This window comes from Podarcis erhardii (assembly GCF_964252035.2).
Source record: "Podarcis erhardii genome assembly, chromosome: 4".
In the NCBI taxonomy this organism is placed as follows: Eukaryota; Metazoa; Chordata; class Lepidosauria; order Squamata; family Lacertidae; genus Podarcis; species Podarcis erhardii.
In genome coordinates this window covers 61,341,174-61,364,107 of record NC_138508.1, presented here as the reverse complement: position 1 = coordinate 61,364,107, position 22,934 = coordinate 61,341,174, and the positions used below count along the sequence as shown (strand labels likewise).

Genomic DNA, 22,934 nt, shown 5'->3' with positions numbered 1-22,934 from the left:
CTGAACAAAAATTAATGATACCCAAACTATAAATGATGATACCTGTATTTCCCTTCAATGAAAAAAACTGCAAGGGAAACTTGTAATTAACTGACTCCTCCAATAGCATTTGATTTAATGCCATAAACCTGCAATTCCTCTTGATCATTGTGTAACCTTGAGGACTCAAACAAGATGACCGCTCTATGCCTTCCACTTAAAAGACGATCCATCCACTCCTTTTCACTCCCAGCTTTTTGTCCACATGTGTTAACTACCAATTGCTCTTTGGGCAGCCTTTGTATTTATGACTGAGGCAGAATTATCAACCTTTAAGCTTACATATAAATTAGGTACTCTGCTCTATGTTGAGGTTGTGGTGGTCTTTAGTTAAAAAAAAACAACAACTAAAAAACCTTTAGTAATTTATGAAACCAAAACCATTTTTAAAAAAATCAGCATATGCACTACCCAACAATATGTACTTCTTCCTCAGTGCTCTTGCAATTCTTGAAAATGCACGTACAAAAGATGCAGAGGGTTTTTTAAAAAAACAACTGTTTTCCAAGGTAAAGGTCACCTGTATTACAACACTGGTTTTATCTGGATTGTGCTATAATTTCAGAATGATTTCCATTAATAAAAATGTCACTATAAATCATAGGACAAGAGCAAAGAAAAAAGCAGATGCTGGATGGGACAAGCTAAAGGTCTATGATGGAAAACTGTGATTGCAAGCACGTTGCTGTACCTGATTGCATCCTCACAGCTCCCACTAAGACCTCATTCTGAGAAACAATATGATTGAATTATACCTGGGAGAGAGAGAAAAGGTGCAGTGACCTTACTGCAGACTCCTTATCTCCACCGATTTTTCATAATAGTAAAGATCTGGTCGAAGAAAAATTTACAGGCCATGTGATTTCTGCTGCTCTCTCCCCCTGCTGTGATTGAAGCATTCATAAGATGTTGCAGCTCGCAACACGATGGCAATCTTCATCATGTGAGCAGGACCTCTCAGAGCAAAAGTTATTGAAGCACAAAGTACTATTTGTCCTTATGGAGGAATAACAGAAAATACCTGAGACCTATTCTCCCAACCTGTGTAACTTCAGTGATTTTCTTTTATATGGTATATTTGCAGAACCTGGCTACGAGGCAATATTCAAGGGGTCTTTGTCAAGTAAATGGAGAGACAGAGTAGTAGCGACTCTGAACTAGGATGTCCAAAGTATCCTTCACATTTAAAGTCTGTACAGAGTTTTAACAGAGTCAAATGATTAAGGGAATCAGTCCAGTTCCATTACACTGCTTTATACTGATGCACACATTGCTCCTCAGGCATCAACCAAGCTAAGCTGATGATCTTTCTGGCTGCAATCATTCAACTCCCTTGCAGTCACCTCCAAAACAATCTCTTCTAAAACATCAAGGTAGTCAGATGAGGAAGATGATAACATATTATATAATAAGATATTGCACTACTATTTCATATTTCAGCATATTTGAACTAAAGTAAGGAACAATCCAGGACGCGGGTGGGTTAAACCACTGAGCCTAGGACTTGCCGATCAGAAGGTCGGCGGTTCGAATCACCACGACGGGGTGAGCTCCCGTTGTTCGGTCCCTGCTCCTGCCAACCTAGCAGTTCGAAAGCACGTCAAAGTGCAAGTAGCTCCGCTCCGGCGGGAAGGTAAATGTCGTTTCCATGTGCTGCTCTGGTTCGCCAGAAGCGGCTTAGTCATGCTGGCCACATGACCCGGAAGCTGTACACGGGCTCCCTCGGCCAATAAAGCAAGATGAGCGCCGCTACCCCAGAGTCGGTCACGACTGGACCTAATGGTCAGGGGTCCCTTTACTTTTACCTTTTAAGGAACAATCCTACACTTACTTTCCAAGTTCACATTCTGCTATAGGCAATTTTGTGGGCCGAGGTCTCTGTGCCTTCAGTTTCAGTGCATACCAAAACTCTCCATGCTTCTCTGTCAGGAATACAACACTGAAATGAGAGATATAAGTAGTTGTGACTAAAATGACTTTGCTGTGCACAACAGTTCTAAAGGTTGTGGTGTTCTGTGAGGGCTGGGGCCATTTGTAAAGGTGGTGGAAAAGCCCATCACAGAACCGTTATTCTCATTACTTCCCTCAACTACTACCAGGTGGGAGGGGGAGGGGATCACAACAAAAAGAAATGGGGATCAGTAATAGTAGTAGTAGTAGTAGAAGAAGAAGAAGAAGAAGAAGAAGAAGAAGAAGAAGAAAGTAAACATTGAAACAGCTGCCCCTTTATTGGCCAATAGATGAGGCCAGGTTGGTTGTTATTCTGCCATGATGTTCTGTGGGAGCAGCCTCTCAGTGGCCTTTGAGTGGAGTATGCATTCCCTCAATTTTGAAGATGGAGCCAAATGCCCATTGCGGCAGGGTGGGTTGGGGTGGGAGAAAGAAAGCTCCTTGCAGCTGACTGATAGATGGAGCCAATCTGGTCTTCCCCTTGCCATGATGCTCTATTAGACATGACTTCATATTAGAAGCTTAGTTAAGCATCCGATAAATAAGTGACTTAAGAGTTTGGCAGAGTTCAGTAGTCTGGTTCAGCTGAAGACTATGAAAACATGCTATAAGGCAGGAACCAAGATCAAAAGGTCAGCAGTCTTATTGTTTCTAATTATTACACCGTAGCCTCACTCAGGTTTCCATCGTGATTAGACGTCTTTAATTTAAATGCCCTCCATATTCATTAAGCTGTAAATTATTTTTAGTTCACAGGAATCTTGAAACAAAAGTCTTGGATCACATCATTTATAGTAAATAACATATGGAAAATAATTTAGCTATCAATCTGAAGTTAACATTAATATTGAAAAGGCAGCATGAGAAAGCAGCTCCAACTACAGAAAATGACTAAATCCATTCTTCATTTATAAGTCAGTTCTGCTCAGTGAAGTGCAAGCTTTATTAAAATGATGTTTCATGGAAAAAAGTAGAATAAAGGCAATTAAATAATATTGCTAAAGTGACAAGAAGGACGATAGATCTAGTGAAACTCTGTTTTAGCAGCCACAACTGTAGATCTTACCTTCCATCCGACGCTCCAGTAACAGCTGGAGAGTACTTTACTTCATAGTGAAATGTTTCTTTTGGCTGGAGAACAAGGCTTCTTTCACCACTAAGTGTAACAGGATCTATTAGTTCCACTTCTAATTCCAGAATATCAGCTGTGGGATTGGTTACAGGAATTCCAATGCAAACAGTATCCTAGAAAAGAAAGAAAGACCATGTGTCCTTAGCCTTTACCAAACATGTCAAGAAAACAATGCTTATTTGAAACAGTTGGCTTTACATCCACTTTGCCAGATCTGTTTGCTAAATGCATCATCACAGTGGTGAAAGCGTATCCACAGAGTCCACAAGAGAATGAAAGAAATTGCCACAAAATGGTACAAGCATACAGCAAGAGGTGTTCAAGCCTGAGGCCATCTACCTGTCAGGAATATTTGTGGGTACTGAAGAAATAACAACCCATGCTAAAAAAGCAACTCCTGACTTTTGTGCTCATGAGATATTCCATGGAGACCTCACATAAACAGGCATAATTTCAATCAGGAGAGATGCCAAATAAGTGCTTCTATAGTTGTTTCATCACAACAAGTGCCAGGAAGCTCAGTACCATTCCAAAACACAGAAAATCAGAGGATGGAGTAAATCATTTCATCCCAATATTAAACCCAGTTACAAAATTCCCTTTTGATTCATTGCTAGGCCAAACATCAAGTGAGAATATGCACAATTTCACAAGCCTTGATACAATTCAGATGTTTGATATGATTTTACAAGATGAAAAAAGGTTTGCAATAGGTGAAAAGTAGCCTCAAGTTCAGTTCTAGGGTCGATTAATGCATGCCTTTTCATCAGATGAGATAGATGGGTATATAAAATCACCTCAATACAGAACAGCTCCAGTCTTCCTGAGATTTATCAGAAAATCCGGGCAGGGCGGGAGGTTGGGGGGCTCAGGGTTTTTCTGAGACCTCTCAGAAAGACCAGGCTCAGTCCAAATGCTGGTGCCTGCTTTTCCCAGCAATGCCTGCCATTGGCTTCCCTCCTTCTGCTTCTGGGATTTCTGGAATCTTTAATTCCTCCTAGTTTAATGGGCTGGGCACAGAGGAATTAAAGCTACAAATCCCAACACCCTTGGTGGTGATGAAGGAGTCTGAGATGCATCATAAGAACACAGGGAAGTTTAGAAGGGTTCTAAACATTTAAAGAGGGACGCGGATGGCACTGTGGTCTAAACCACTGAGCCTAGGGCTTGTCAATCAGAAAATTGGTGGTTTGAATCCCCTAAACAGGGTGAGTTCCTGTTGCTCGGTCCCAGCTCCTGCCCACCTAGCAGTTCAAAAGAACAACAAAGTGCAAGTAGATAAATAGGTACCGCTCCGGTGGGAAGGTAAACGGCATTTCTATGCGCTGCTCTGGTTTTGCCAGAAGCAGCCTGCGGACAAATGTCGGCTCCCTCAGCCAGTAAAGTGAGATGAGCGCCACAACCCCAGAGTCATTCGTGACTGGACTTAACTGTCAAGGGTCCTTTACCTTTACCTTTTAATGTTTCAAGGATTATTTCTATAACAGGATTACTCCTGGCCTTTGAGGTGGTTCATATGTAAAACTGACAGTAAGCATGGGATGACCATAGAAAGGGAAGGGGAGTTTCCATTCTCACTTTTCTATATTAATAGGTGGGAGGAGGACTGCAGATAGCACTGTGCAAAGGCAAGTCTGCTGGTCAGCTGTTCGCTCTGTTGATGTCAACAGCCATTCCTCATGGAAGCTACCCTAACACTGCTTTAGTCATTCCAGCTTCTAAATATATATAGTATTTACTTTTGTATTACTTTTACTGATATAATAGCATGTTAATATTTGTAGACTGCTGTGGAAGCCTATATAATGAAAAGCAGCACAGAAGTGCAAATAATAAAATAATAAATTACACACATTATTATATATTATATATTATATATTATATATTATATATTATATATTATATATTATATATTATATATTATATATTATATATTATATATTATATATTATATATTATATATTATATATTATATATTATATATTATATATACACTCTGTAGGATTTATATCCTGCCTTTTCCTTAAACCTCAAAGCAGCTAACAAATCATATAACAATAACAGCAACAGTATAAACTGGCCACAGATGCTTGCCACTGCATAACAAGAAAGAGTTACCACTGACTCCTCTCTGACAATCAAAACTAGGAAGCAAATGGGTTTTATCTCACACAGTATAGCAAAATAACCTTCAATTTTTGTTTTCAGCCCTCATTACTTAGCAAAAGAAATAAATAAATGATCACAACACCATAATATTTGTTTTAGAAATATGCTGCAAAAGGAAGATCCAGTCCTTTCATTGAGATGCCCCTATAAACAAATAAAACACTACACCAACAGTGCTAAAGATAGTTCTGTGGAAAATATGCATCATTCTATTTATGTATAGTATAATAAAACAGGATGGGGTGGGGTATGTGTGTAAATAAATGAGAAAGATAACAATAATAAAGCTTAGGCAGGAAATTTACTGCCTTACAAGGAGTGTGGTATATCTTTGCCTGCTGCCCTTCATAAGACCCCTTGCATTTACAGAAAACGGCAATTTAGACTAAATATGCATTTAAAGCATTTAATGTTTTACAGATGGCAGAGTTATATCCACCTAAATCATTCGATAGCCTTGCATCAATAAGACACATTTTAAGGTTGCAATGAAATACTTTAAGGCTCAGATGAATCATTTTAGTGCTGTAAACAAATTTTAGAGTCCCATTAACTTTTTACCACTAAGGGCTTCATAGCAAAACCTTGTAAAAGGAGCTTAAGCCAAGAGTTGAGAAAAAATTCATTATTTTTAAAGAAATCCTGTTTGATGAACCTGGCAAGAGTCTAAACACTTGCTAACATCTATGAGCAGAGCAATGCTACTCTCCAGATCCATTAACAGGAGGAAGATAAGATGGAGCAGAGGTGCCTTTTCCCTTACAGAAGAGGACCTGTCCTACCCACAGATAGTCCCACAGGTGCTGAGCTGGTGCTGGTGGCTATTTCACAGGTAGGAGCTAGTGTTATGTCCCTAAAATGGGGTGCCTCGGGGTTCCGTCCTCTCCCCCATGCTTTATTATATTTATATGAAGCCGATGGGAGAGATCATCAGGGGGTTTGGACTGGGTGTTCATCAGTATGCAGATGACACCCACCTCTACCTCTCCTTTAAATCAGAACCAGTGAAGGCGGTGAAGGTCCTGTGTGAGTGCCTGGAGGCGGTTGGAGGATGGATGGCGGCTAACAGATTGAGGTTGAATCCTGACAAGACAGAAGTACTGTTTTGGGGGGACAGGGAGCGGGTGGGTGTGGGGGATTCCCTGGTCCTGAATGGGATAACTGTGCCCCTGAAGGACCAGGTGCGCAGCCTGAGAGTCATTTTGGACTCACAGCTGTCCATGGAGGCGCAGGTTAACTCACTGAACCCAAGGCCCTTTCAGTTGCTGAGGAGAACCCAGGAGTTCTATGCCAGCCTGGATCTGGTGCACGTAATCTCCCCGCCACATTGTAGCCAATGAAATGAAGCCCATGAAAAACAAGGTTTTCAGTTGCACTTATTCAACAAAACGGTGTAATAATCATAAACGAAGCAAAGCAGACAAATTTCAACCGTGCTACTAGGATTGTTGAGTGAAGCTTGAAAATATCATACTTGTCAGGGGTTTTAGCTAATGTGCCTGGAAACTCCTGATGAATACAGTGGTACCTCGGGTTACATACGCTTCAGGTTACATACGCTTCAGGTTACAGACTCCGCTAACCCAGAAATAGTACCTCAGGTTAAGAACTTTGCTTCAGGATGAGAACAGAAATAGTGCTCCTGCAGCGCGGCAGCAGCAGGAGGCCCCATCAGCTAAAGTGGTGCTTCAGGTTAAGTACAGTTTCAGGTTAAGTACTTAACCTGAGGTACCACTGTACTAGGGATACTAGGTGCTGGAGAAGGGTGGAAATGTTGGGGAAAGATTGTTACCTTTGTATCCTACTTGTGGGTTTCCAAACAGGATGCACACTTGATGGGTTTCTGGCTAGATCCAGAGGAGCTCTTAGGTAGGGTTGCCATATTTCAAACAGTGAAAATCCAGACAGAACAGTTGAGCTTTTTTTAGTTTTGCTCAAAAATCCACAAAATGTTTGGCAAGTCCACAAAAAATAAGTTTTTGAGCTATTTTTAAGGGAAATTGCCAAAAACGACGCTGCCGACATGGGTTGCCATATGTTCAGATTTTCCCAGCCATTTTTGCAATTTCCGCCTGACTCCAGTATTCTGGATATGTCTGGGAAATTCTGGACGTATGGCAACCTTATCTTAGACGTTTTTTCACACTGCTCTAGACCCTTTGGGGTTTTAAGCTGCATGCTTATAGCTTTAATATTTTCTAGCTATCAATAAATAAACCAAGTGATAAGATAACTGGCTCAGGAACATGTGTGTTGGGAAAGCAGCAAAGCTGTCTCACATTTTCTTCCACTTTTGAAGTAATTATAGAATTTCGGAATGCTCCAGTTTTCTGCATATATTAATTAAAGAACTGCTTCACAAAGAAAGTGTGGTCTATACAAATTGTTAATATCTCTGCATCTGCCAACATTCAGCTCCTTCGTAAGTGGTCCTCATTTAACATGTTTAATTGAACTCCTATTAAATTTTATATGGAATATTTTCCCAACATTTGGAAAGCAGAGACCTTTTCCTATGCATTCTTGCCCCTTAGGGCTTAATTGCAAAGATTCCGTGCAAAGTTGTTACAGTGTTAATATTGTAGTTTAAATTCCACTGGTTGTTATCTAAACTACAGAAGTTTGTGTGAGGAAGCATTAGAAAGCACTCAACATATTACTCTTTGCCACTGAAAACATAATACACTGCAAACTTATTCACAAGTGTGTTTTTTAAATAACAGATGGAGTGAAATATAGAGTTTTTAGAAATATCATTAAATTGAATTGCTAAACATATCTTCAAATGCGTATGTTGCAAAGGACTCTTGAACTGTCTCTTTACCCCCCTGGTCATTGTCCTAAAAGAAAGCCTGTAAAATAGGGTACAACAAAATTATATTTGAAATAACTTAGGAATCTAGGTTATAAATATATCTAATAAAATAAATATATATATTGATTTGAGGCCTTGTTGCAATAAGGTATCATTCAGTTACCAAGAAGTAGTGAAGGCCATAGAATTACAGGGGTGAAAAGGAGCGAAAGTTCATCTAAGCCAGGTCAACTCTCTGCCTCAGAGTTTTTCCTTCCTTAGTCAGCAGTTTCAATGCATGGTTTTCCATGGCACCTGCACAATGCTGCAACAACATTTTATATTGCTATAGTAATTAACTTTGTACTAATGTAAAGAAATGTGGTAAAATTCAAGCAACTTTTTGAAAAATAGTATGTCAAAATCTGCTTCCAACAACAGGAAATTTGCTGAATAACCAAACTGTTGATGCTTGCCTCATATTAAGAACTCCTGCTGAGCAAACATAATGATGAGGATTTTTTTTCCCTTCAAAAAACAAACTGTTATTTCCCTAGCATTATCTCCCACCCAGCCCTAGTTGTTTTAAACCTTATGATGCATTTAATTTAGCTCTCAGAAAAAATGCATAAGCCCAGAGCAGTTCCAGACACTGAAAGAGAGTTACTGCACATTTATGTCAGTGAAACAAAACTTGTCTCCATCTTATTCAGAAAATTAGTTGTTGAATTTCAGATAGCATTTCAACACACACCAGGTTTTATGGAATTGTCTCTACCACTGCTTTAAATCTACTTTCAACTGCATTTATTTATGCAGTATTCAATGGGATGATTTTATGTTTAAAGCTTACAGAAAGCACTGAGCTAATGACAAATTAATAAAAAATGTTCTGCTATTTGACATGTTAGGCAACTCATTTTCATGAGCATTAACACACATCTAACCATTCAATGAATAGCCCTCTGCTGACCATTTTTCAGTCTTCCCAGGTTTATTTCAAGACAGTAGATTTTTTATGATCTACACTAGCCACCTAGTGATGCACCAGAGAATTGATTAATGTAGTATTTTGCAGCGACTGTGTACATATCAAATATTTTCACACTAGACATAGCTGTTTATTCTCCTTTTGATAGTTACTTCTTATGATCCATCAAGATGATCTGAATAAATTTATTTTCTATACTGAGCTTTTAGTTAGAATGATTAACAGCAGCCTTCTCAAAGTTGAGATATTTGCTCATCAGCCACCCTACCATTGTTGTTTCACAGAACACTGCCAGGTGTTGTGGAAGTGCACAATTTCTACAAATGAAAATCCACCTTGTGGTTCTCAACTCCGAGAAACATTATTATTATAAATATGCCAACTCAATTTGAAGTTTATGAGAAAATGTCCTCTCATTTAAAATGACAAAAATAAACATTTATTACTTTCTCTACATCCATAACGACATGCTCTGTAACTATACTGAATAGGTGTACATTTATAAAGTTATCAGTAGGACTGTCACTTAGTTTAATGTGAAACCAATTTATTAAGTAACAATTAGCCCAACCCAGCAAGAAAAAAATCCTTAAGCAGATGGTTTAACATGTCCATCCCTTAGAAAGGTTCAGTGCTGCATGTACAGTGGTACCTTGGGTTAAGTACTTAATTCGTTCTGGAGATCCGTTCTTAACCTGAAACTGTTCTTAACCTGAAGCACCACTTTAGCTAATGGGGCCTACCACTGCCGCTGCACCGCCAGAGCACGATTTCTGTTCTCATCCTGCAGCAAAGTTCTTAACCCGAGGTACTATTTCTGGGTTAGTGGAGTCTGTAACCTGAAGCGTATGTAACCCGAGGTACCACTGTACATCCCCTTGTAAGGCTCAGCGGGGGGCGGGGGGGAGAGACACCAGACCTAGAGGGAGGAGTAGAGAAAACTAATAATATTATTAATACTGCACCAAAAGAATTCAACACAATGAAATCACAGATAGCCTAGAGCTGTAGAGCAGAGGATAAAACTTTGAACCAGCAGACTAAAAGAAATAAACAACGGGAAATGAATAAAAAGCATTAAAAACAAACACAGAGTGGAGGTGGGAGGTGAGGGATTCTCCATAAGAACCTTGTATAGTCTAAAGGGAAAAGAAGAGAAAGCAAATGAATTGATGGACAAATAAATCAAGTAGCTGTTGTTTGCTGAAAACAGAAATAAATGAAGAAATAGATAAACAAATCACACCAAAAGCTTTACCAATGAACCAAGGGAAAGGAAAATGATCCTGTACTGACCTCTCCTAAAAGTTTGCAAACTAACACAAAATGGAAAAAAAGAAGAGAGGGAAAGCACAAATTGATACAAGTGCTGTTTTTTAATTGTTAAGAAACAGAAAATGATTGGGAAGGATGCCAATAGTTCACTGCTCTTATAAATGCCTTGATTTCCAAGGCAGAATTTGCAGATGGACAACCACGTCAAAAATATGGGCTCTTGGCTGACCCTGAGGTGGCAGGCCCACCCGTCTTCCCCAGGACGACAGGAGCTGAGGTGATAGGTAATAGTTCTGAAGTTCCTGCCTGGCTCACTAAGTCCCTGGCTAACGACATGCGAAGCAGAGCTTTCCAAACTCTTCCATGTTGGTGACACACTTTTTAGACATGCATCATTTCATGACACAGTAATTCAGTTTTACTAGCAAACTGGAGGTTAAACTAACCCCTTTCCAGCCCCAGGAGGAACATGGGGAATGTTTTCGCAACACACCTACACACTGCAGTCAACATGTTGCATGTTGCGACACACAGTTTGGAAAGCTCTTCCCCAGAGGCTGTGGGAGGGAAGGAGAGAAGTCAAGATAAGCCACTGTTCCTGCCTCTTCCACCAGAGGGAGCTTCCAATGGATCAGAGTCACTTTAATAAACGGCAGGAGCTCTCAAATTCTCAAAACGTACACCAGATCCAATCCAGTATATACTGAATTATTTTGGAGGCAAGAAGGATTTAATAAAGCAAGTAGACTTTGAGACCCTCAGGGCTGTTGGCTACCCTGCCAAGGCTGCTAAACTACAAAATGATTTATATAACCATTTAAATTTCATGTTGTTTTTACAACCTATGGTCACACAATAAAATTCTGCTACAAAAGCTACAGAGCAGAGTATATGGAGCTAAATCATCATTCAAGGGGGGCTAAGGTGAGAAAATGAGAAAGATGAATCCAGGATCTAGTGTCTAGGATCCAGAATGGTCCAAAGAGGAAATGAATTCAGGGGGAAATAGAGTGAGGGGAGAGTTTAAAATTGAAATAGTGCATTCTGAACCTCACAAGGAAATAAAGAGAAAAGAAGGGGCAGAAGGGGGTGAAACCATATAAATAATACATCTAAACTATTCAAGCCCAAGAAGACTGGTTCAGAGAAAGTGGCCAAGAGCAGCCTAAAAAACAGAAAATGGGACCTACTCAAAGCAAGAAATTAATCCCCTTAAAAAGACAGCAAAAGGGCAAGCAGGCCTTCAGAAGCCTCAGAACATGCAAAAATCTCTTAGCTAAACTTGAAACTAAGCAAAAATAATATTAAGCAAAGAAGTGAGTGACCTCTAGCACTGGCTACTGGGTCCTTTGAAACCCCCATTAATTATCTCTACTTTTCTGCATTCTACTTTTCCTCATTACAATTCAATTACGTATTGGTAAATGATAGTCATGGAACAAACACCTGCAAAAGCAATTTTCCATTGTTTTAGAGGATGACATGATCCCAACTCTTACTGGGGGCACAAGGAGACTCATGAAGATCATCCACTGCTGCTAGCCACATCCAGTAACAGATCTTGTACTTTATCCACACTGGGGTCTTAGCACAACTACAGCATGGTCATGATTCTGCTTCTCAAATGCCAGACAGATATTTCTTCCCTCCAGACAGGCATTCAAGCCTACTTCAGGCATGAGGAGAATTTCTTGACCAAACTTTCCTTACATTCATTCTGGGGTAATCATATTTACAAGCACATAGATTTGCTTCCCAAAATTTAGCTCAGAAACAGAGATGGTTTTGTTGGGTTTCGATTGTTGTTTTGTGCATGGCATTCCAATGCTTATTTACTAGAGTGGTCTTTTTTGTAACTGGGATTAACCAACTCATTGTCTCAGTACACACATCAGAAAGCAGAAGCAAACATGGTGTTGAGAAAATATATTGGTATGGCTATCCCTATACAGTATTTTACCATGCAAAATGCAGCCCTCCCCACAATGTGAGCTTGTACAGAGAGAAATTAAATGGAAATTGGCCCTTACTGAAATTTGCACTCCTCATTTTCAAAAGTTAAGCACATCTGAACATCCTCTCAACAAACACATTTTGTTTGCTTTTTCACGCACAGCATGATCACTTATTATTAATATTTTAACAGCACATTTCAAGAACGACATACATTCTTAGAGAATGTTTTCAAAACTGCACATAGGAAGTAGGTATTTTTGTTTTGTTTTTTCCATTTCTTCCTGAATAGCTGTACTATTTTCTCTTACTGTCAAAGAGAGTGCAATGGTTTGCATATTAAAACAAACACCTTTCTGTTTCAGCTGCAGATGTGGGCTGCTGGGCAGCTTATATAAACAGATACTGAATTTCCATAATGCATTAATGACTTAAACCTGCCGAAATAAAGCCACAATTGGAAAATACCTGTAAAACAGCAAACTGTCAAACTATCTGTCAGCTATTTTTATGCTGTCTGATAAAAATCTGGCTCCTATTGAAGGCACAGACACACCAACACAGATCTTTAAAAGCATGCCATCACTGGAGTTCTGCAGAACACCATGATCTCATTTAGCAGAATTATTGGGTTTATGACCTGTGGTTTCCCAATTCTGAACACTGTACGCTCCACTGTGAGTTTTGATTTCCGATAAACACCAAGTCACATTTAATATTATTCTCATTAACACTTGTTCTCCTCCACTCTTTTCATACAGAAACTACCTCCTTAATTTTGAGCATTTTTCCTGGGTCTGATATCTTTTAGGAAAGCATTCACTGTACGTTGACTTCAGCTCCTAAACCTCCATCTATCTGTATGGTGAAAATTTTCTCCCTCATTTCTAAAAGTGGGGCAAATCAATCTGTGCTGAAAATCAGGTCATATACTCTGCAAGAAGAGCTTTTAAAAGGGGAGCAACACAGAGAGAAACAATGGTGTTGTTCAAAATGTATATACAGTATGTAAAGTTTTTTGTTCTTACAAAGTAATACTCATACCTTAAACCAATGTACTCTGGAGAAGAAATCACAACTTTGTATAAAAGCACCCCAAGCATAAGCTCTGACAAGCTTCAGATTACACCAAACTGACCTTAGCTATAGTCTCCAATGCACGGCTTCTACAATACATTTTGCAACCACCTCCTTCAGTGTGGTGGGCATCAACTCCTCCTACAAGAAGGCATTAACCATCCCCTGGACCCACCCAGACAGTCCCTTCTTGCAAGATCTTTAACAGCCGTGGAGGACAAGAGCTGAGAGAGCATGTAAATTATCACATGAACCTATCCAAATACACAGCTAGGAGATCTCTTTGGGCCATAAGTGAAAGTAATCTTACCAGAACAGCGCATTCAACATGTATAGTTTTTTCTGGTGCAGCTGGTATACAATTGATTTCCAGGGAAAACCAGACTTTGCTGTATGGTGGACTTTGTCCTAAACAGGTCAAGAAACAAGGAGGGCAGGGGGAAACACAATGAATCTTGAGTGTTAACTGAAGACTTAATGCAGACATGAAATCATTTCCTGTATGGAAAGCACTTATGCCCCCTTAATATCTAAATTCTATAGCCTTGGATCCAAATTGCAACTTAGGGGCATGCAAAGCCTTGCACTAGCTCTGTGCAATTGTTGTATTTTTTAAAATGAAACCCACATTCACCCTGAAATATTAAGTTTGCCAGGTGACTGAGAGGGTCAAGAGGCTACAGTTCAAGACAAACAAATCTGAGGTACCCCTGGTCTCACTGAATAATTTCCTGATTATTTGGATACTGGCTAATATAGACTGACATTCAAAATATTTGAACCAAAACAGCTTAATGATGGAAATGTTCAAGAACCTAATGTCATTTATTTACATACCCATGTATTTGAGATACATTTTTCACTTACATTTAGAGTACAATACAACAAGCCAAGAGTTTTGTCCACCTCCTTTAAACAAAGTCATTTGTCCATGGAGCATCTATTAATACTTCTCTCACCATCTAAAATCACTATCTAGATAGAGAGAGTTGCTCAGGGTACTGAGTCTACGGGTTTGCTGTTGCCAGAAGCAGAGCAGCTGAGGGCCAGAGAAAGCCCCAAGACAACCTTTTATTAACCACTTCCACTTCTCCAGCAACAGGCAGAGGAGCAACATCAGGTAAAACCAGCGGATGACACTGCCCATGGCTCAGGCTCCACCTGTCTCATGGAAGTTCTAGGATGGGTGAGGTACTTGCTGGGGTTACAAAAAGTGAGTTAAAAGCCCAGCAGGCAAGGCCAATTAAGACTCCTTGTCCCCACTACTCTACCAGAAACAGAGAGAAGTTACAACCTCCTTCCCTCTGGGTCAGGCAGGGTATTAGACTACGTATGGGAACTGGACCCATTTCTTGCCACATTTATAACTCTAGCAATTCTCCCCATAACCCCATTAACTGGATATTAGTCATCTAAAATTCTGTTCGTGACATGACATGTAGTTGCAGTCCTTGGGAAACAAACCTTAAAAGGCTGAAATTTTCAGAAGCTTTTAACAAAATCTTCTAAACATGTACTCCTTAGAAAACTGAGATCATTGTGTTGTTGTGGGGTTTCTTTCTTTTTAATCTGCCTTAAAGCATCATGCCATCACTTTTTGTTTGGAGGTTCCAGTTCCCTAACTTCTAGAAATTATTTTGCATCGGATAATTTTACATAGCTTCAGTATTGTTGCTTAAATATGTTGAGAAGTCTGGTTTGAAATCACACAAATTTTTAGGCAACAACCTCTGCAAATTATGCTATTCATATATCAATGTTTCTTGATTGAAAATGTAAGAATCCCCTTATGTTTGTGGCTTGGAGCTACACCAAAAGTAACATTCTCTTGTTTAATCCAAAAGAAAAACATTTTAATGGTAATTATATCTAACATATTTATTTCAGAATGTGACACTGACACACACACACACATGCAAACTTTGTATGGCATTTATATTTAACTGGAAAAGGAGAGATGCCTTACAGGATCAGACCACAGTCTGCCTATCTACTGTTTTGTTTCCCACAGTAGTCAGCCAGACTCTACATGTTTATCAAGTAGACTTGTGAGAATGCAACAACAAAACATCTTCCACAGCAGGGAGCAAAACAGCTTTTGAATATAAATGGAATAAGCTTCTGTTTCTCACCCAGTGTGATCTATCATTCTAGATTCTACCATTTCACACCCACCTACGTGAAAATACATAGGCAATAGGAATTAGTAATTTTTTCGGGTCAGTATGTGGGTCATGTAAGTTACAGGAAATGTATTGTTGGCTGAAGTACTGAAAATGAGCCAGAGGAAAGCTGTACAAACTATAGAAGAATGCAAGCTAAGTTGGAGAAAATATGTATTTGATGAAAAATAAATCATGCCTTCTTTAACAGAGAGTTGGTTAGATGGCTGAAGGAAACTAAGTAGAAATAACAGCACTTGATTTGAGGTAAGAGGTCTTTTTAAAAAAATCATAGGCCAATTAAAAAATAAATTGGAAAAATGTGGACTAGCAAGTGTGCACCTTATGTGATTTTCCTCTGGTTTGGCAAGTTGTATCCAAAAATAGCAATTAATGGATTTTTAATAATAGGTGAGAAAGTTATGCTTTATTTATGATTTAGCAAAGAGTTTATGGCACTGGTTGTGGTAAATACATAAAGTGCCCTTATTGATTATTCATCTGTTTATTGGCCTGTCTATATTCTTAGGACTTGTGTCAATCAACCTCAAAATACTAGTCTGTTTGGATGTTTAGCTTGTTTTAGACTGAACACATCATTATATAAAAGAAGCTAATTCTGCCTGCCTAATATAAGATTCAGCTGGGTTGTTGTTTTTTAACAATTTCAGTGTGATTATCTCAGGGAGATAATGCAATGCCACTCCAGTTTAAAATCTGAATCACCTACATGAAATAACCCTTAAAACAAGTATTAATTTAAGTCCATTAATATTAACAATAAGGCAGCCCTAATTACATAAGCATCCCTGCAATTATAGAGAACAAAAAGCTGCAATTAGGCAAATCATACTCAGCCACATACTACATGTACATTTGAGATTAATGGGTTTTCATTAGACTATTCTTTTGGAAAATACATTCTCAAACATTTCCCAGAAACTGCTAATAATAAAATAAGGCTCTGAGGGAATATATCACATGACAATAAATAGAAGTAAATATAATGCCCAACAATTGACCAACATAATTATTTTAAAATTTGATAGACCACAATAAAGCAGCAGGTAGTAAAGAAATTTAAAATGTACAAATTTCAACTTAGTCTTCAAAAGAAAACCTGAATTAAATATTCCAGTGAATAAAACCTAGGACTAGATAAGTCTATGATCCAAGTTTCATTTTTGGTCCTTAAACTAGAAACATGTACAAAGAGATTCCAAGTTCCAAGTGATCTAATTTGTTAAAAGTTATCAGCCATTCTTGGTTATTTTCTTTACAAAAGGTTTGTTTTAAGAAAATATATCATGTCGCCTTCATTATATTATCTTCAGGGGGGAAAAATTTAGCAAAAAAATTGCTAAAAATATTCTCTAAGAAATAATATTCCTATGTGGAATGCCTGATGCCTGGCATGCAACATCAGTAAATGTGGACTGTGGTCATAAAGTTTAAAAAGTTAGACATTTTCCATTAGCCATTATATCATTTTTTTTCTTTGCAAAACATAGGATCCTCGTTTATCACAGCAGTACATAATGCATTTTTGTCTTTGTCTTATGAAATCTTTCACCAATTTGTTGGGGTTGGGTTTTTTTGTAAAGGTTCTGGTATAGTTTAAATAAGATCCTTCCCTTTTCCCCATTCACTCATGCTCAGTTTGCATTAACTACTATGCCAATTTCACCTCAATGCTATTGCATAACTTTTATCCCCAATTATGTATTTCAACCTTATGTTCTTTCTTTCACCCCTTCTCTCCATGCACTGTATAATAGTCTGCACTTCAAGTTTTTCATTTTCTCAGGGTCACTAGAAATATAGGATTATAGGCCAAGAAATAGGAATCATACTTTTCTCTCTACTGCAAAAGTAAAAGGAACAAAACACAGTTGTAGCAAATATGTGACTAGTTGCATCAGTAACATATTCAAAACTAAGATGCACTGTGAACTCAAATAACAACATGTGCTGTAATAACATATAGTAAAGAGCATTGCTTAAAATATTTTGTAAAAATATGAGAACAAATTACTGATGACAAATATACAGTGTGAAAAACTACATGGTAAATGTTATAAAATATGCATTGAAAACAAACTATCACTCTGTGTTGCAAAAAGAATTTGGATTTAGAACAAACATTTGAATGATTCAATGAAGTTTGCACCAACACAATATGAACTGAAGAAACAGTGGGGTCACTCAGAGGAGAAGATGGTGAAATGCAAACAGGGGACACAGAAAGGGCTGAACTCCTCAATGCCTTCTTTGCCTCAGTCTTCTCCGATAAAGAAAACAATGCCCGATCTGAAGAATTTGGAGCAAATGATTCAGCAGAGGAAACACAGCCCAGAATAACTAAGGAGATAGTACAAGAATACTTGGCTAGTTTAGATGTATTCAAGTCTCCAGGGCCAGATGAACTGCATCCAAGAGTATTAAAAGAACTGGCAGATGTGATCTCAGAACCACTGGCAGTCATCTTTGAGAATTCCTGGAGAAAAGGCGAAGTCCCGGCAGACTGGAGGAGGGCAAATGTTGTCCCTATTTTCAAAAAGGGGAAAAGAGAGGACCCAAATAATTACCGCCCAGTCAGTCTGACATCAATACCAGGGAAGATTCTGGAGCAGATCATTAAGCAAACAGTCTGTGAGCACCTAGAAAGGAATGCTGTGATCATCAATAGTCAGCATGGATTTCTGAAAAATAAGTCATGTCAGACTAACCTGATCTCGTTTTTTGACAGAATTACAACCCTGGTAGATGAAGGGAACACAGTGGATGTAGCCTACCTTGATTTCAGCAAGGCATTTGACAAGGTGCCCCATGATATTCTTGTAAAGAAGCTGGTAAAATGCGGTCTTGACTATGCTACCAGTCAGTGGATTTGTAACTGGCTGACTGACCAAACCCAAAGGGTGCTCATCAATGGTTCCTCTTCATCCTGGAGAAGAGTGACTAGTGGGGTGCCACAGGGTTCTGTCTTGGGCCCGGTCTTATTCAACATCTTTATCAACGACTTGGATGATGGACTCAAGGGCATCCTGATCAAATTTGCAGATGACACCAAACTGGGAGGGGTGGCTAACACCCCAGAGGACAGGATCACACTTCAAAACGACCTTGACAGATTAGAGAACTGGGCCAAAACAAACAAGATGAATTTTAACAGGGAGAAATGTAAAGTATTGCACTTGGGCAAAAAAATACAAGATGGGTGACAGCTGGCTTGAGAGCAGTACATGTGAAAAGGATCTAGGAGTCTTGGTTGACCACAAACTTGACATGAGCCAACAGTGTGACGCGGCAGCTAAAAAAGCCAATGCAATTCTGGGCTGCATCAATAGGAGTATAGTATCTAGATCAAGGGAAGTAATAGTGCCACTGTATTCTGCTCTGGTCAGACCTCACCTGGAGTACCGTGTCCAGTTCTGGGCACCACAGTTCAAGAAGGACACTGACAAACTGGAACGTGTCCAGAGGAGGGCAACCAAAATGGTCAAAGGCCTGGAAACGATGCCTTATGAGGAACGGCTAAGGGAGCTGGGCATGTTTAGCCTGGAGAAGAGGAGGTTAAGGGGTGATATGATAGCCATGTTCAAATATATAAAAGGATGTCACATAGAGGAGGGAGAAAGGTTGTTTTCTGCTGCTCCAGAGAAGCGGACACGGAGCAATGGATCCAAACTACAAGAAAGAAGATTCCACCTAAACATTAGGAAGAACTTCCTGACAGTAAGAGCTGTTCGACAGTGGAATTTGCTGCCAAGGAGTGTGGTGGAGTCTCCTTCTTTGGAGGTCTTTAAGCAGAGGCTTGACAACCATATGTCAGGAGTGCTCTGATGGTGTTTCCTGCTTGGCAGGGGGTTGGACTCGATGGCCCTTGTGGTCTCTTCCAACTCTATGATTCTATGATTCTATGACTCATACATATGGTTGCTAAAACAACTAAGGGTCATGTAGCACCCTAAAGAGTAACATATTTATTGTGTCATAAGTTGTCATGAACCACACCCCACTTTATCAGATGCATGATTGTGACTTGCAAAAAGATGACACAAAGCAATTTATTTTCAACTGAACAGTCACAAACATTACCAGGTTTCCACTCGTAGCATAGTAATGCTTTATAGTTACAAACTGGTTGTGAGGATAATTTAAACTGAATAAATTATACTGAATGAAGTATAATTTCAATGGAAAGGTTTCTATACTATTCTGATATATTATTTGGTCTAAAAAGCCTCAAGTTTGATTACTGGCAATAGTGTTTTAAATACAAACAAGCAGTTTGTATTTAACCTAAATAAGTATGTTTCTCAAAACAACAAAAGACTAGTCAGCTTACATCCAGGCAGTATGCATTATTTAAAAAGGCACATGGTTTAGTGTATAAAATATGCATTTCACTGAAAAATGAATGATGATAGAACATCCATACAGACTGATAATGAAATTACCCATAATAAAAAACTTACCAGTGTTTGCTGCATTGGCTTTTTTCGGTAGTGCTTCTGATAATTTCTGAGGGATCTGTACACCATCTGTCTTCCGTTGCTGTTCTCCATCTTCAGCAGCAAATACAATTACACCTGAAACAAATAGTTACCAGATGTTCTATTAATCAAGGCATTCATTTCATCAGATGGTCTGAAACCCTCATGCAACCCTGCTTATCAGACAAAATCCATGTTTTTAGCTTAAATGAATTTTTGTATTAGATATTTCATTTTGGAGAAATACCTGGAATTGGGGCCTTCAAATACGGACCATGGCTTAATAAGCTTTCAGGAAATGACATCCCTTTTCCAGTTCAAATTTTAAGGCCTGACCCCCAAAGCAAACATAATGTTGTTAACCTGTTAGACATAGATAGATATTGGATATTGTTAGATATTGGAGAGCCAGTGTGGTGTAGTGGTTAAGAGCGGTAGTCTCGTAATCTGGGATACCGGGTTCGTGTCCCTGCTTCTCCACATGCAGCTGCTGGGTGACCTTGGGCCAGCCACACTTCTTTGAAGTCTCTCAGCCCCACTCACCTCACAGAGTGTTTGTTGTGGGGGAGGAAGGGAAAGGAGAATGTGAACTGCTTTGAGACTCCTTAAAGGAAGTGAAAGGCGGGATATCAAATCCAAACTCTTCTTATTATTATTGGGGGGCTGCGCTCCTTTCAGCACCACGCGTGTGAATTCTGCCCCACCTTTCTATTGTCAATTGTGGTTAAGCAAAGTTAATACCTTCTATTTTTCCCTGTTGTAAAATTTAGGAATTTTATGGAAATCAATCTCATTTACCCTTTGCAACAGAAAAGTCCCTAGTGAATATGTCAACTTTTGGAAATCTCATTCTGAAATCTAAAGAAGATGAAGTGAGCACCTAGGCTCCAGTTTGAAGGTAGGAGACTTTTACAGGTAAGCTATATAGACTAATTTTTACATGAAAGCAGGACTACAATGAAAAATCAATTACAAAAGAATTTGGAATTTTAAAAGGGGATTTTTAAGCAAACAAATAAAACTGAATATTGTATTGCTTCCCTTTTCAGCAGTAAAATAAAAACCCCAAAAACAGGGGGATATAACTTAATGTAATGTAAAACAGAGTAAAAGACACAACGCAATATGCAAAAGAAACCATATTCATATTTCTTTGCCCAGCCACATTTAGCCAGAATATTAAAAATCTTCGTATTGCCTAATTATTAGAATGGATCCAGATGTCTATGCTCAGCAAAGACAATTGAAATCAGTGGAACAAATTAGTCATGACTTACTTAAGTCCCACTATTTTCATTTTTTCATTGTTACTCTAAGCATGACTAAGTCTGGATGCAATCCACTGCAGAATTCAGTATAAAGTTGTCAGGGAGAAAAATGGGGGAAACCTCTGTTTGAAACTCCTGTTAATGGAAGGAGACAGTTCTGGACTAGATAAGAGATGGGCAAAAGGTAGATCAGGATTTACTGGTAGACCTATTGATACCTTGCTGTAGGTTGGCAAGGATTTCTGACTCCCAAGTTTCATAACAGCACGAACAAATTAAGACCTCCTCACTAAATTAGACTGCTCAAGTAAGGAAATCTTGGGGCTACCAGGAATAGGATTTTTGTATGGAAGGACTGTGAGCTCAGCTCAGTTATGTTACTCAAAACAAATCCCTGTGCTCAGCTGCTGAAGGAGCAGCCCTTTAATAGGTTATTGTGTTGTTTAATCAGTGAAATGTCTCTTTGGCTACGATAACTGTAGCAAAAACAGCAGAGAAAGCCTTGACTCTGAGCATGCTCTCTTCTTTCTTTGGTTTGTAGTCAAAGACAAATTGGCATAAATGGCACAATCCTAGACTAGTTCAACATTCCTTCAGGAAAGTGAAAATTCAAATTGCCTTTGAATTAGGATAAATCTAGGTAGAGCTTAGATTTTGAATTGCAATGTTATTAAAAGTGGATTGTTGAGGAAGGAGAAAAACTTTTCTAATTGATACTTTGAAAAAACAGAGGTCAGTGATGCATAATTTCATTAGCAGTTAGCTGTGTCTTGTGGAATCATGTGGTAATTATCTCATACTTACAATGTAGCACTAGGTTAAAACCTACCTTGAAATTTTCCGCGTTTCCATGGGAATACAGTCAGAGTATATGCAGCTGTGTCACCAGGTTCTACGGTGAGAATTGGGTCACCACTGACAATTGGAAGATCTGAAGATACCTAGTATGACAAAAAAGCAGCAGCAAAACCAACAATGGCAAAGGCAGCACTGTCAAGATAATGTTGAAAACATAGCTCTTAGCAGTGAGTTCAAGTACAAATATTACTACATTTCTCTTAATCTTTCCTACAGTGCTTAATTGACTATAGAATGAAGGGAACACTTTCTGCTGTGCTCTTTCAAATGTATCAGAGTTAAAATTTGGTACTATTAATCAAGTGAAGGTACATTAACTCCTTGAAAGATTCCTTCTGACCAGCTACTGAAAATCAGGACCTCTGTTTTGTGCCACGTTCACTAAACACTTAGCCTGCCATTTTACACAAATTCACCCCTGCCTATCTCCTAGATGTGCCGGCTAGGGTGGGAGGTGGGGATGAGTAATATATTTATTGTCACCCAAGCATTCTTTGAGTGTAGGGATGGAGGGAATCCTGTCCATTGAAACAAATGTTAAAGGCAATTACCCACACCAGCTCCTGGTTGGCATAGGTAATAAGCCCAATCCCATTGCCTATCACAGCAATAAAGAGACTGTGGATCCAGCAGATCCAAGGCTGTTTCTGCCCCATCATCATCTTGTCTCTAGAATACACCTTTTGAGGCCTACCACTGGCAATGGAACTACATCTATGGAGCTTTCTGCCTTGACAACAGATGTCACCACCAGCACAGAGGCATCT

At 39.0% G+C, this 22,934-nt stretch overlaps 1 protein-coding gene across 2 annotated transcripts in view; it reads right to left on the bottom strand.

Annotated features, from left to right (window-relative positions):
- Positions 1-22,934, bottom strand: part of CFAP47 (cilia and flagella associated protein 47) — a 193,289-nt gene that overhangs the window by 63,572 nt on the left and 106,783 nt on the right. For both annotated transcript variants that reach the window (XM_081858847.1, XM_081858846.1), the window contains exons 49-53: positions 22,139-22,250; positions 20,024-20,137; positions 13,691-13,788; positions 3,056-3,234; positions 1,871-1,978 (exon numbers count right to left, since the gene is read on the bottom strand). In XM_081858847.1, the coding sequence (XP_081714973.1) occupies positions 1,871-1,978; positions 3,056-3,234; positions 13,691-13,788; positions 20,024-20,137; positions 22,139-22,250 (611 nt within the window). The remainder of the gene's footprint in view (positions 1-1,870; positions 1,979-3,055; positions 3,235-13,690; positions 13,789-20,023; positions 20,138-22,138; positions 22,251-22,934) is intronic.